General features: G+C 47.7%; 2 protein-coding genes across 2 annotated transcripts; one reads left to right on the top strand and one right to left on the bottom strand.

Moving 5' to 3' along the window:
* The first annotated feature begins 943 nt into the window (after positions 1-943).
* Positions 944-1,609, top strand: LOC125314642 (E3 ubiquitin-protein ligase RHA2A-like). The gene has a single exon (XM_048277487.1). It carries the CDS (start codon positions 944-946, stop codon positions 1,607-1,609), a length of 666 nt encoding a protein of 221 aa, XP_048133444.1.
* Positions 1,610-8,191: 6,582 nt separating this feature from the next.
* LOC125314643 lies at positions 8,192-9,928 on the bottom strand. The gene is made up of 3 exons (XM_048277488.1): positions 9,696-9,928; positions 8,313-9,657; positions 8,192-8,248 (listed from the first exon to the last, which is right to left on the bottom strand). The coding sequence occupies exons 1-3, from the start codon at positions 9,926-9,928 to the stop codon at positions 8,192-8,194; spliced, it is 1,635 nt and encodes a 544-aa protein (XP_048133445.1).
* Between the last annotated feature and the right edge of the window lie 4,796 nt (positions 9,929-14,724).

Here is a 14,724-nt window from a genome sequence, read left to right on the forward strand (position 1 = left end):
TTTATTTAAAACTTATTTATAACCTAAAAATTTATTTCAAAAAATAGAAAAATCAAATTGCGCTAACAAAGGATTCCTGAAAATGGAAAAACAGAGAGATAAAATAGTTACTATGCAACCAAGGTTGATTGAACGATATGTTTTCTTTTATTTTACAAAAAATTAATAACTTAAAAATTAAAAATTTGAGAAGCAATAGCAAGACGATCAAATAATCTGAATGACGTAGGTTGATTTATTCTGGACATTTGAGTCTAGGGTTGCGTCACACTAAAAGTGTGAAATACTGATCACAACGATGTTATTTTTCCTTTTAGTAATATTTGAAAATTCGAGTTATTTATCAAATCAGATTTTTTTTTATATTATTTTTCAGTAATCATACATCGAATTTCAGTTGGTGAAATTATTTCACTTTTATATTGCGATTTATTATATTATTCCACGAATTTTTAGGGAAAGGAATACTTTTAAAGGAAAGAAAGTATGCAGCGGCACGTGCATAGCACGCGCGTTTAAATTCACCGCCAAGAAAACTCCTAAAGACCACAACCCAACGGCTACATCGTCTTTTGAATTCACCGCCAAGAACCTCCTTGCCCGCGAAACAGGAAACTTCAGTTCGCTTCTTAAGACCACGCACCAACGGCTACATCGTGTTGCAATTGTTTGTCATCTCCAGAGAGAATTTCCTCTTCTGCTGAAATCCCAGATTTCATCCATTCTCGGTCTCCAAGCAGATTGCTCTGTTCGCAAGAGGGGCAATAGGTTCAATTGTTTGGTTCGTTCAATTCTCTCATTTTCTGTTCTGAAGCTTCTTCTCTGGTCCATTTCGCCATATATTTCCAGAAGATTTCGCAAAGAAACTTCGCGGGCTTTCTCGTGATTGGAATTTCAGCATTACCTGTGAAATCCTCGTCAATCCACTCTTGGTGGCAATAGCATGGAACCAGTCTACTGTGGATATAGATTGAGCCTGGAGAGAAGAAATTCCAATTTTTCTGGCGTGCCGACTGCCATCTTCAACTTCTCAGTCAAGTGGCAACATCTGCTAGTCTTCGTCGATCAAGTGGGAGTGCCGATAAATCTTCAAGACACCACACTTTCTGAGTCGAGTCAGTCGCTTGAGATGCCACTCTGCATCTTACCATGGCAATCCCTCTGCGAAACGCACTTGAAGAGAGTTCTCGATGCTTTGGATGTTCGTAGCAGCTTTCGGGCTGATCTTATAAGACGTATTATGCTTACTGCGTTAGGGGGATCGGATCATGGCCATCGACAGTTCGACATGAACATAAATTTGAATTTGGCCACCGCAGAGGAAGTCGAAATGGAAGACGTCTCCATTGGAGGATACGAGTCAGATCCCGATCAAGTCGCGCGGAGTGTCTCTAGAAGCACCATTGAAAAGCTCGAGCATAAGAGCTGCTCTGTCCAGGATGGCGACGGATGCTGTTGTATTTGTTTAGAGGAACTGAATGGGGAAAATAAAGTGATGGAGATACCGTGTTCGCATCTCTTTCACAGCAGATGCATCGTCAAGTGGCTGGAGAGGAACGATTCATGTCCGCTGTGTCGTACCAAAGTAGAAGTAGAAGTTCCAGAGTAGTTAGTCTTAGTTTGAAATTTTTTTTTTTTCGATGGATTAAGCAATTTGCTGTGATTACTTTGGAACTACTTGCTGCATTAATAACAAAAAGATGCTGTTTCACAGTTTGTTGAAATGGTCGATCTCCATGTCTTAGAAAACATCTGCTTTTTACATTCGCGAAAGAACTAGTCTGTGGCTTCTAATGTGGTCGCTTGTTAAATTAGACATGGTGACCCATTCTGTTGTTTGGGGAAAATTTCAGAGCATATATATTGCTTGCAATGACACGTCCAGGTGTTGGAACTGAAACAAGATTTATCACAGAAACATTTTCCTTATCGAGATTTATCATAGAAAGATCTTGTTATGAAGTTTCAGTAAGAAGTTTTACTGCCTCTAGCATTGCTCCCGCGTCGGTAGGTATATGATGTACTAAAACAGTCACCCTATAGATTATCAATCAATCGCAGTATAAAGTTGGACACTTCCACTTCGATATGCAAAATTAGTTGTTACTCCTCGACTCGAAGATGGCCCTGCATTCAACTAAATAGTGAGACTAGTCTTGTCACTAATCCTGAGTATGCATTCAACTAAAAAGAACGACGATGCTCGTGAGGCCGCAAACATTCGATTAAATGTCACGAATTCTTGGGTTCACTCGGGATGGCCCTCCGGGAACCCCAGGTAATTAGTGAAGAACGCCATTCGCTCGTCATGGAGATCGGTGCGATTCTTCAAATGTATTTTTGAGGAGACCACATCAGTCTATTGAGGGTGATTGGTGCAAGATACCCGATTAATATTGTCACGCCCCGACTCTCGAGCTCGCAACATCCCTACCTTACTCACCTCGGGTCATGAATGATAGCGTCCCAGGTAGCTATCGACCTACGAAATTACAGCGCATGCGGAACGTGCAATTCTCCCGCACAACAATAACAACGGGATAGCATAGTAGGAAAATTAACATAGTCAATTCATCAAAAGACAATTTCATTAAACAGTCAAAGCGGACGAATCTTAACCCTACCGAGCTACAGTAAATATACAAAACCCCATACTTCGGGGCGGCTCACTAGGACCTCAAAAAGACACGGGGTCGGGTAAGGTTAAACCTTCGTCTACTCCCAAAAATCCTACCACAATCCTCTCGGTTCATCGTCCACGGCCTTCAGACCTGCCTGAAAATTGTTAACCACGACGGGGTGAGAAATTAATCTCGGTGAGCCAACGCCTAAGCCCGGTTAGGACGCTGATTCGCTCGGACACCCTAAAAAGCAATCACATCAGCACAAAACAGATATTTCAATCACATGCAACTTACCCTCCAGGCCACACGTAATGCAATGCGGACTCGACTCAACAGTCAATCAACCAAATCAATTTACCACCGCAAAGCATCACGGCACTTGCATGCACAGGACACCACACGTAATCCATTTATTATCGGATCCGACCCGTAGGTCCCGCACACTAGTCGGTTGGTGCTAGCACACTAGTCGGTTGGTGCTCTTCTGGCGGACCGGGCATCGTCCCTTACTTCCGGCGACGGCTTCTGATAGTCCATGTGATTCCGCTCGACCAACCAGAAGACAATGATTGTCGACACGGCACGGAGCTAACGGGAATCCTAAAAATGCTTCGGCCCATCACAAGCTGCGACCGGCAAACGTACGGCCCGGAAGACAATGATCGACGCGCATCCAGCAACCGGAAGACAATGATTGCCGGGACCGACGACCGTAAGACAATGATCGTCGGAATTATCCCATTATGTGACCACTCGGGCACTTCGACAACCAGCCAGTTCTTTTCTTGGATTTAGGTCGAATGCTCACGCTCGCATGTTCAAATACTTGGCCCAAGGCCATTTTCGTGCAAAAACATGCAATTTTATCTCATACGTGGTCACATGAATGCGCAATTTATATTGACCGACAGACCAAGCAATTTGGGGCGATTAACCTCTAATCGGACCCCCACGGCAATCAACAGCCAAACCGGCACTCACGGCCAACAATTCAATAATTCAATTAGTCAATTGCAGCCAATCAATTATTAATCTCAATTTCAATTCCAATTGCGCACTCGTCTCTGACCTATCGCTCACTCGCGATCAATCAATGCAAACAATCAAATCAATCAATCAATCTAATCTAATTAGGCATAAAATCCTAACTAATTAGACTAACTTAACCAATTAGGGCCATTGAACCTAAACCAAGTTTCTAACCTATACCGGCCCTAATCGAGCTACCTAAATACCTAATAATCTAATTAATCTAATCCGAACGCAATTAGCGTCCTAACCAAGAGTTAGGGGCTAACTCACCAAATTAATAAGCTCGGGCAGTCTCAAATCGAGCGGCGGCGACACGAACTCGGCCCGACCCAACGACGACGATGACTCGCGGCCCGATCCACTTAACTCCGGGCTTCCAATTTAGTCAAAGGCGGGCCAAAGACTTGGCGACACCTCGGGACAGTGGCACGGGGCTCGAGGGTGGCGGCCGGTGACCGGAGCTGTACGGAACAGTGACCGGCCGGCGTGAACAGTGCTCGGCCAGAGCAGGGGCAGCAGAAAAACAGAGGCGTTCGGGGCTGTTTTTGGGGGTTTCGGGCTGTGGAAAGCTTGGGGGAAAGTTGGCCAAGGTCGAGGGGTGTCTAGGGAAGCTGTGGGTGGCGGCGACGGCGCCGGTGGATGGCCGGAGGTGGCCGAACAGCAGTAGCACAGAACCGGCGCAGAAACAGGGCAACTTCGGGCAGAATAGGGGAGGGCGAAATCGGGCTCAATCCGAGCTCTACGGGCGGCGATCGGCTCCCAACGACTTCATGGAGCTGTGAGAGGTCGAGGGTGACCGTTTAGGGTGGTCGGCGGGCAGTGGGTCACGGCGAAGGAGGCCTAAACAGCGGCGCGAACCGGCGACGCGAAAACAGGGGATGTTGGGCGTCGGGTCTGTTCAGGGCTGAATCAGGAAGGCACGGGCGGCACACGGCAGTGGGGTGGCGTCTAGGGGTCGAGGGGGAGGTGAAGTGGTGGTGGGTGGTGTTCGGAAGGGCTTGGAGCGGCCGGAGTAGCCCAAAACCAAAGCTGGAACCGAAACAGAGCAGAGGGGGTCGTCGGGGCTGTTTCGGTTCCGGCGGCGGCAAACGGCGGTCGGGGAGGTGGTGTCGAGCTGGTGGCAAGGCGGTGAGGTGGCGGTGGTGTCAATCGGGGTTAGGGTCACGCAAAAACGACCGGAATAGAAGAGGATGGGCGTTCGGTGAGGGTGTCCTTCGCGCGAGCAACAGAGGAAGAAGAAGAACAGCGAGAGAGAGAGAGAGAGAGAGAGAGTCACGTGGGCAGCTGGAGAATTTGACCAAATTTGACTGAAAGTGGGGCCCACCCATCTCTTCAAATTAATGATTTTTGTCTCACATGAATAATATCTAAGGGCGGTTCCGTAATTTGACAAATCGGGACTGATTGGATTTTTGGCTCAACCGATTGGGAATAAAATTAGGAATTTCAAGGGCTAGGTTCGGTCCGGAAAAATTTAGGCGCGAGGATTAAAAATCCTAAGTCGCGGCGACCACGGTTTCGAGACCCGATCGAAACCGAACAAAATTTCGGGACTCGTCCAAACTCGTCACTTTCGTCCTTTCGATCCAAAAATTTGCATCGACTAAAATTCAATTCTCTTCCTTCTTATTGAATTCGGGCAAATTTACAAACTTTGAATTTCCCGGGCTTCACAACTCTCCCCACCTTAGGAAATTTCGTCCCCGAAATTACAGTACAGTCATGATTCTTCAAAAAGATATGGATAACTACTCTTCATAACTTCTTCGTTCTCCCAAGTAGCTCCTTCGGTCGCATGGTGTTGCCAAACCACTTTAACTAGCGGAATCGTCTTACTTCGGAGCACTTGCTCTTTCCTATCCACGATCTTGACCGGGTGTTCCACGTACGCAGCTTGCTCATCTAGCTCGATTTCTTCATAACTCGGGACATGAGTGGGATCCGATTCGTACTTTCTTAACATTGACACGTGGAACACATTATGTACCCGAGCCGGTCTTGGCGGCAACGCAAGACAATATGCTAAATTTCCAATCCGCTCCAAAATCTCAAAAGGCCCAACATATCTAGGGCTCAACTTTCCTTTCTTGCCAAAACGAGATGTCCCTCTCATAGGCGACACCTTTAGAAAAACATGATCGCCCACTTGGAATTCTAGAGGTCTACGCCTCCTATTTGCATAGCTCTTCCGGCGACTACGAGCGGTCCTAAGTGCGTCTCTGATAAGCTTGACGCCTTCCATAGACTGCCGTACTAACTCGGGACCGGTGATTTTTCTTTCACCTACTTCATCCCAACAGATCGGCGTCCCGCACGCTCTACCATACAATGCTTCAAATGGCGCCATCTTTATGCTCTGCTGATAACCGTTGTTGTAGGCGAACTCAACTAGATGCAATCGCTCTTCCCAATCGCCCTTAAAATCCAAGACACATGCCCTCATCATATCCTCCAATGTCTGAATTGTCCTTTCAGATTGACCATCCGTCTGTTGATGATAGGTCGTACTAAATTGAAGCTTCATTCCCAAAGCAGTCTGCAGACTCTTCCAAAATGTGGCGGTGAACTTGGGATCACGATCCGAAGTGATCGTCACCGGCACTCCATGCAGTCTCACGATATGCCTCACATACAAATCTGCATATCCGTCTAAGGCAAAGTCTTTTCTCACTGGAATGAAGTGCGCCGACTTTGTCAATCTGTCCACTACAACCCGGATTGAATCATGTCCTCTCTGACTTCTTGGTAATCCCATCACGAAATCCATCGTGATATGCTCCCATTTCCACTCTGGAATTTCTAAAGGCTGCAATAGTCCTCCAGGTTTACAGATCTGCGCCTTGACCCGCCGACAAGTCAAACACTTAGCCACATGCTTGGCTATATCTGCCTTCATTCCATTCCACCAGTAGTGTTGCTTCAGATTCTGATACATCTTCGTACTTCCAGGATGGATACTATAATCGCTACGATGTGCCTCCGATAAGATATCCTCCCTTAAACTTTCATCGATCGGCATAACTAGACGTCCTCTAAACTTCAGTATCCCATCCTCGGCCACTTGAAAATCGACCCTTCGCTTAGCTGCGTCTTCTTGAAGGATCTTCTGAACAGTAGGGTCCGTCGATCGTAGGGCTTTAATTCTCGTCCGCACTTCCGGCTCAATTCTCAATGTAGCCACTAGACTCGACAGACGACTTATCTCCAACTTAAAGTTTGAGTCTCTCACTTGCTCAAGTAAACGCCATTCATTCACACATAATTGAGCAATCGCTGATTTTCTACTCGGGGCATCTGCAACCTTATTCGCCTTGCCCGGATGATACAATATCTCGCAATCATAATCCTTGAGCAGCTCCATCCATCGACGCTGCCTCATGTTCAACTCTTTTTGAGAGAATAAGTACTTTAGGCTCTGATGATCGGTATACACTTGAAAACTTTCTCCGATCAAATAATGCCTCCAAATCTTCAACGCGAACACAACCGCAGCCAACTCCGGGTCGTGCATCGGATAGTTCAACTCGTGGGGTCTCAATCGGCGAGATGCATACGCTACTACCCTTCCATGCTGCATCAAAACACAACCCAAACCTCTAAGAGACGCGTCACTATAGATCTCGAATCCTCCAGGACCGGACGGAATAGTCAACACGGGAGCCGTAGTAAGCTTATGCTTAAGCTCTTGAAAACTACGCTCGCACGGGTCCGTCCATTCATACTTCACATCCTTCTTCAATAGCTTAGTCATAGGCGAGGCTATAGCGGAAAACTTCTCCACAAATCGTCTATAATAGCCTGCCAATCCCAAGAAGCTTCTAATCTCGGTCGTTGTCGTCGGTCTTGGCCAATCTATAATCGCCTCAATCTTAGACGGATCCACAGCGATTTCTTCACCAGAGACTACGTGGCCTAAGAACGCCACACGAGCCAACCAAAACTCGCACTTACCGAGCTTGGCAAAAAGCCGATGCACTCTCGTAGTCTCCAACACTATCCTCAAGTGTTGTTCATGGTCCTCAGAACTCTTCGAGTACACCAGGATATCGTCTATGAACACGATGACGAAGCGATCCAAGAATTCCTTAAAAACTCTGTTCATCGGGTCCATAAAAGCAGCAGGAGCATTCGTCGGACCAAACGGCATCACCGTGAACTCATAGTGTCCATAACGCGTCCCGAATGCCGTCTTCGGTATATCTTCCTTCCCGATCCTCAACCGATGATATCCTGTCCGTAAATCAATCTTAGAAAATACCGATGCTCCCCGCAATCGATCGAACAGATCATCGATCCTAGGCAGTGGGTACTTGTTCTTGATCGTCACTTGATTCAACCGCCCGTAGTCTATACACAACCTCATAGACCCGTCCTTCTTCTTGACAAACAACACGGGTGCTCCCCATGGCGACGCACCGGGGCGGATAAACCCTTTATCCAGCAATTCTTGCATTTGCACCTTAAGTTCCTTCGGTTCTGACAACGCCATCCGATACGGCGCCTTAGAGATTGGCTCCGTCCCGGAGCTAACTCTATCACAAACTCGATTTCCCTTTCCGGTGGCAATCCAGGCAATTCTTCGGGAAAAACGTCTGGAAATTCACATACAACAGCAATATCCTCCAACTTAGTTTCCCCAACAGACGTATCTACTACGGCAGCCAAATAACCTTGGCAACCACTTTCCAACAACCGAGTTGCCTCTAGCGACGAGATCACTACGATCGAGGTTCCTCCTCGATTTCCCACAAATTCAAAACCGGCCCCATCCAATGGCCTAAATTGAATCGCCGTACGATAGCAATCCATCGTGGCCCTTTGCTTCGTTAACCAGCCCATTCCCACGATCAGATCAAAATCGTACATCTCCAGTACAATCGGATCTATCTCACTCTCATGACCATCTACTACTAGTCTACAACTAGGACAGCCTACTGCAGCTATTACGCTATCCTTTAAAGGTGTAGACACCTTGACAACCACATCTAATGGCACCACAATTAACCTAGACAGTCTAACAAATTGATCCGCAACAAACGAATGCGTAGCACCGGGGTCAAACAAAGCATAAGCTACGCTATTCTGTAGAAGGACCGTACTTGTGACGGTCGGCGAGTCCTTCGCCTCATCTCGGGTGATCGCAAACACTCGTCCTTGCGCCCGAGGTCGGTTCCGGTGATTCGGTGGCGCGATCCTTCCAACTTGGCCTCCCAGTGGCCTAGCTTGTTGCCTCTGCGGGCAATCTCTCACCGGATGGCCCCGCCGGCCACATCCAAAACAAACTCCACGCATTCCACACGAACCGGATCCATGCCTCTGATTGCATAGGCGACGGACATCATCTCTGTGAGGCATTGGCTTACTAATCGCTCCTCGACGATTAGGCGGAACATTGAATCGGTTTCCTTGCATCGGCTTCTTCCCTTGATGAATATCTCTTCTATTCAAAGGCGCGAATCGCGATCCGGAAGCGGCGGCCCTTTCGGTCGGATCTTGCTCAACCATCCGAGCTCTCTCGTAGAGGTCGTTGTAATCCTTCAGATTAAATGATATCAGCACACTCCCGATCTCGGGCTTCAGCCCATCTCTAAACCTCCTAGCCCTATCCACGGGGTCCTCAACTAGCCTCGGAGCATACTTAGACAGTTCAGCAAATTTGGCTTCATACTGGTCGATTGTCATCTGATTCTGGCGCAGGCGAAAGAACTCTGCCATCTTCTGTTCCCTCGCGGTATCGTAGAAATACTTTCCATTAAAAGCTTCCACGAAGGCATCCCACGTCGGGACCGTACCCTCGGGAAATACTCTGTCCTTTGAAGTTCTCCACCATGTACTTGCATTCCCTTGCAACCGGTTCACGACTAGGGTGACCTTATCCTCATTAGTACACCTCAACGGGTCAAATGCTTTCTCCAGTTCCTCGATCCACGAAGTGGCAGCCTCGGGATCTCCGCTCCCAGAGAACTTGGGCGGCTTCAACTTGAGAAATTGCTCCACCAACCTTTGGGCCAAGTGCCATCATTCATTGCTCCAGCTAACGGATTCACATGTGGAGCTTCAGAAGCAACGGCGGCAGCAGCATTTTGATTCCTCACTTGCTGCCCCATCAAATCTCCAATAGCTCCCAGAGCTTGCAAAATCCCAGCCATAGTAAGCTCTTGCCCAACGGGCTCAGCAGCGCGCGGCGCTCTTTCTTCCTCGAGAATCTCCCATATCGGCCCGACAGGCCTAGTTCGAGGTCCTCGGGGTGCTCTTCTACCACGTTCGCTCATCTCGCAGGCAAATTACGGAGTCTTGCATACTCCATAGCAAAGCGTGGTCAGAAGGCGGCCCCACAACTTAAATCCAGAAATTAACAATCACATGCATAACGATTATTAACCTACTAATTATCCCAATTTCAATCGCTCCTTATCACTCCGGGCCAATGACCAAATGGATCAGGCCGACCTTGCTCTGATACCACCTTGGGCGGGGATGTCACGCCCCGACTCTCGAGCTCGCAACATCCCTACCTTACTCACCTCGAGTCATGAATGATAGCGTCCCGGGTAGCTATCGACCTACGAAATTACAGAGCATGCGGAACGTGCAATTCTCCCCGACAACAATAACAACGGGATAGCATAGTAGGAAAATTAACATAGTCAATTCATCAAAAGACAATTTCATTAAACAATCAAAGCAGACGAATCTTAACCCTACCGAGCTACAGTAAATATACAAAACCCCATACTTCGGGGCGACTCACTAGGACCTCAAAAAGACACGGGGTCGGGTAAGGTTAAACCTTCGTCTACTCCCAAAAATCCTACCACAATCCTCTCGGTTCATCGTCCACGGCCTTCAGCACCGCCTGAAAATTGTTAACCACGACGGGGTGAGAAATTAATCTCGGTGAGCCAACGCCTAAGCCCGGTTAGGACGCTGATTCGCTCGTACACCCTAAAAAGCAATCACATCAAGACAAAAAAGATATTTCAATCACATGCAACTTACCCTCCAGGCCACACGTAATGCAATGCGGACTCGACTCAACAATCAATCAACCAAATCAATTTACCACCGCAAAGCATCACGGCACTTGCATGCACAGGACACCACACGTAGTCCATTTATTATCAGATCCGACCCGTAGGTCCCGCACACTAGTCGGTTGGTGCTCTTCCGGCGGACCAGGCATCGTCCCTTACTTCCGGCGACGGCTTCTGATAGTCCATGTGATTCCGCTCGACCAACCGTAAGACAATGATTGTCGACACGGCACGGAGCTAACGAGAATCCTAAAAAGGCTTCGGCCCATCACAAGCCGCGACCGGCAAACGTACGGCCAGAAGACAATGATCGACGCGCATCCAGCAACCGGAAGACAATGATTGCCAGGATCGACGACCGTAAGACAATGATCGTCGGAATTATCCCATTATGTGACCACTCGGGCACTTCGACAACCAGCCAGTTCTTTTCTTGGATTTAGGTCGAATGCTCACGCTCGCATGTTCAAATACTTGGCCCAAGGCCATTTTCGTGCAAAAACATGCAATTTTATCTCATACGTGGTCACATGAATGCGCAATTTATATTGACTGACAGACCAAGCAATTTGGGGCGATTAACCTCTAATCGGACCCCCACGGCAATCAACAGCCAAACCGGCACTCACGGCCAACAATTCAATAATTCAATTAGTCAATTGCAGCCAGTCAATTATTAATCTCAATTTCAATTCCAATTGCGCACTCGTCTCTGACCTATCGCTCACTCGCGATCAATCAATGCAAACAATCAAATCAATCAATCAATCTAATCTAATTAGGCATAAAATCCTAACTAATTAGACTAACTTAACCAATTAGGGCCATTGAACCTAAACCAAGTTTCTAACCTATACCGGCCCTAATCGAGCTACCTAAATACCTAATAATCTAATTAATCTAATCCGAACGCAATTAGCGTCCTAACCAAGAGTTAGGGGCTAACTCACCAAATTAATAAGCTCGGGCGGTCTCAAATCGAGCGGCGGCGACACGAACTCGGCCCGACCCAACGACGACGATGACTCGCGGCCCGATCCACTTAACTCCGGGCTTCCAATTTAGTCAAAGGCGGGCCAAAGACTTGGCGACACCTCGGGACAGTGGCACGGGGCTCGAGGGTGGCGGCCGGTGACCGGAGCTGTACGGAACAGTGACCGGCCGGCGTGAACAGTGCTCGGCCAGAGCAGGGGCAGCAGAAAAACAGAGGCGTTCGGGGCTGTTTTTGGGGGTTTCGGGCTGTGGAAAGCTTGGGGGAAAGTTGGCCAAGGTCGGGGGGTGTCTGGGGAAGCTGTGGGTGGCGGCGACGGCGCCGGTGGATGGCCGGAGGCGGCCGAACAGCAGTAGCACAGAACCGGCGCAGAAACAGGGCAACTTCGGGCAGAACAGGGGAGGGCGAAATCGGGCTCAATCCGAGCTCTACGGGCGGCGATCGGCTCCCAACGACTTCATGGAGCTGTGAGAGGTCGAGGGTGACCGTTTAGGGTGGTCGGCGGGCAGTGGGTCACGGCGAAGGAGGCCCAAACAGCGGCGCGAACCGGCGACGCGAAAACAGGGGATGTTGGGCGTCGGGTCTGTTCAGGGCTGAATCAGGAAGGCACGGGCGGCACACGGCAGTGGGGTGGCGTCTAGGGGTCGAGGGGGAGGTGAAGTGGTGGTGGGTGGTGTTCGGAAGGGCTTGGAGCGGCCGGAGTAGCCCAAAACCAAAGCTGGAACCGAAACAGAGCAGAGCGGGTCGTCGGGGCTGTTTCGGTTCCGGCGGCGGCGAACGGCGGTCGGGGAGGTGGTGTCGAGCTGGTGGCAAGGCGGTGAGGTGGCGGTGGTGTCAATCGGGGCTAGGGTCACGCAAAAACGACCGGAATAGAAGAGGATGGGCGTTCGGTGAGGGTGTCCTTCGCGCGAGCAACAGAGGAAGAAGAAGAACAGCGAGAGAGAGAGAGAGAGAGAGTCACGTGGGCAGCTGGAGAATTTGACCAAATTTGACTGAAAGTGGGGCCCACCCATCTCTTCAAATTAATGATTTTTATTTCACATGAATAATATCTAAGGGCGGTTCCGTAATTTGACAAATCGGGACTGATTGGATTTTTGGCTCAACCGATTGGGAATAAAATTAGGAATTTCAAGGGCTAGGTTCGGTCCGGAAAAATTTAGGCGCGAGGATTAAAAATCCTAAGTCGCGGCGACCACGGTTTCGAGACCCGATCGAAACCGAACAAAATTTCGGGACTCGTCCAAACTCGTCACTTTCGTCATTTCGATCCAAAAATTTGCACCGACTAAAATTCAATTCTTTTCCTTCTTATTGAATTCGGGCAAATTTACAAACTTTGAATTTCCCGGGCTTCACAAATATCATAAAAATCTCGAAACTAGTATATTTATGACAAACGAAAGGTAAAAATCTCAAATTAGTATAACTGTCAAGAAAATTAACGGTTGGGTAAATTTATCGGGCTATAAGTTTGGAATTTTTTATGATTAAAAAATTAATTGACGATAAATTTATTCCAAAGTGTTTACGATGTCCCCCCTCCCCCCCAATGGGCACTTGATCCCCGTTCAGCCCCGTTCGCTTCTTGAGACCACAAACTAACCAGAATATCATTTGCATGCATGACCGCCCATGTCGCCAACTTCCATTACCTCGCTCTGCTCCGAAGATGCTCGACCATCGACCACCTGAAGCAAATCCATGCCCACACCATCGTCTCCGGCCTCTCTCGCTTCGCATACACCGCGAGTAAAATCTTGGCCTGCTCCGCGCTCGCTCCATACGGGAACATGAACTACGCAGCGAGCGTTTTCGCTCGCATTCCCGCCCCTGGCATCTTCGACTTCAATGTCATGATGATGGGTTTCTTGGGAGACTTCGAACATGGGAAGGCTGTGTCGGTCTACGCTCGAATGTGCAGGGAAAGCGCCATTAGGGCTGTGACGAAGCTGCAGCCTAGACAGTTCATGAACAGGAGAGGAGGTTTTATGGCCGTTGCCGGTGGAAAGGAACGGATTGTTCGATATAGAAGAATTCAAGGTGTTTATTTTCATCTTTATGTTATATTTTGAGCATGGCATGCTTGTCTTTCTGTTTTATAGTTATTTGGCTTCCTCAAAGATGGAAGTTCATGTTATTTTACTGGATGCAATTGTAATGGCTTCCTCGACTATCTTAGCTACTTCCTGTATAGAATGAATGGTCTTTCATTCTGTGATCCTTGGTCTTTTTTCTGTCAGAGACTCAGATAGCTTGAGAAAGCTGTAAAAGTTGTGTTTACTTTATAGCTGGTTCTGTTATTCTATATTTGGATGGAACGTTATGAAAAGAATATGAGGATTAAAATAACAGTGGATAAGGCACGTGCTTTGTCATTTGACTTCCATCCACCACAAAATCAAGGACAACAACACCAAGCTCCAGAAGCAGGATGTGAACTCCATTATGAGTTTAAAACTGCCACTAGCACTGATTGAAATAAAGCTAGAATAGAGCAGATGTGCAGAAGATAAATTGAAGGAGAACGACTGACCAAGACGACAGTTTCTTTCTTGTATTTTAAGTCATCCTATTTAGGAGGGATTTAAAAGGTACACTGGAGTATGTCTGGTTGGGAAGATCTGGTTTATGGCATAGGAAATCTTTCTGGTTCAAAATTGTTCTGGTTTTCTTGCTGCTCTTCGGCTTCATTATGGTTGCGGTCATTTCCTTTTGCCAGGATGTGTATGTTGTTTGGTTCAGGCCTGAAATGCAGCTGACCAGACTTTATTTTACGATTTATGTCCTGTGGCTCCATATTGTAATAGTTTGTCTTTTTTGAACGACACCTATGTCTGTGTAGAAATCGTAGTTTTAACCACTTGTTCAAATTTGAGTTGGTCAATTGGCATTTGTTGAACTGTGTTTATTGCCAACTTTCATACTTAACTGGAATGCTTGGATCTGCCGAAAGTTTGAATCATGCGCTAATGACTGACTTCATGTTTTCTCCTCAGTAAATGTGCCTTTTGACTTGCACACCTAATATGATGCATGGCTC

The sequence above is a fragment of the Rhodamnia argentea genome, chromosome 4 (genome assembly GCF_020921035.1).
Source record: "Rhodamnia argentea isolate NSW1041297 chromosome 4, ASM2092103v1, whole genome shotgun sequence".
In the NCBI taxonomy this organism is placed as follows: domain Eukaryota; kingdom Viridiplantae; phylum Streptophyta; class Magnoliopsida; order Myrtales; family Myrtaceae; genus Rhodamnia; species Rhodamnia argentea.

Excerpts from the sequence above, each read along its gene's own strand:
- LOC125314642 (XM_048277487.1), top strand. The coding sequence starts at position 944 with ATGGAACCAGTCTACTGTGGATATAGATTGAGCCTGGAGAGAAGAAAT.
- LOC125314643 (XM_048277488.1), bottom strand. The coding sequence starts at position 9,928 with ATGAGCGAACGTGGTAGAAGAGCACCCCGAGGACCTCGAACTAGGCCT. Across the intron at positions 9,658-9,695 it reads GAAGCTCCACATGTGAATCC|GTTGGTGGAGCAATTTCTCA; the intron begins GTTAGCTGGAGC and ends CTTGGCCCAAAG. Across the intron at positions 8,249-8,312 it reads GCCAAGGTTATTTGGCTGCC|ACGTTTTTCCCGAAGAATTG; the intron begins GTAGTAGATACG and ends GTGAATTTCCAG.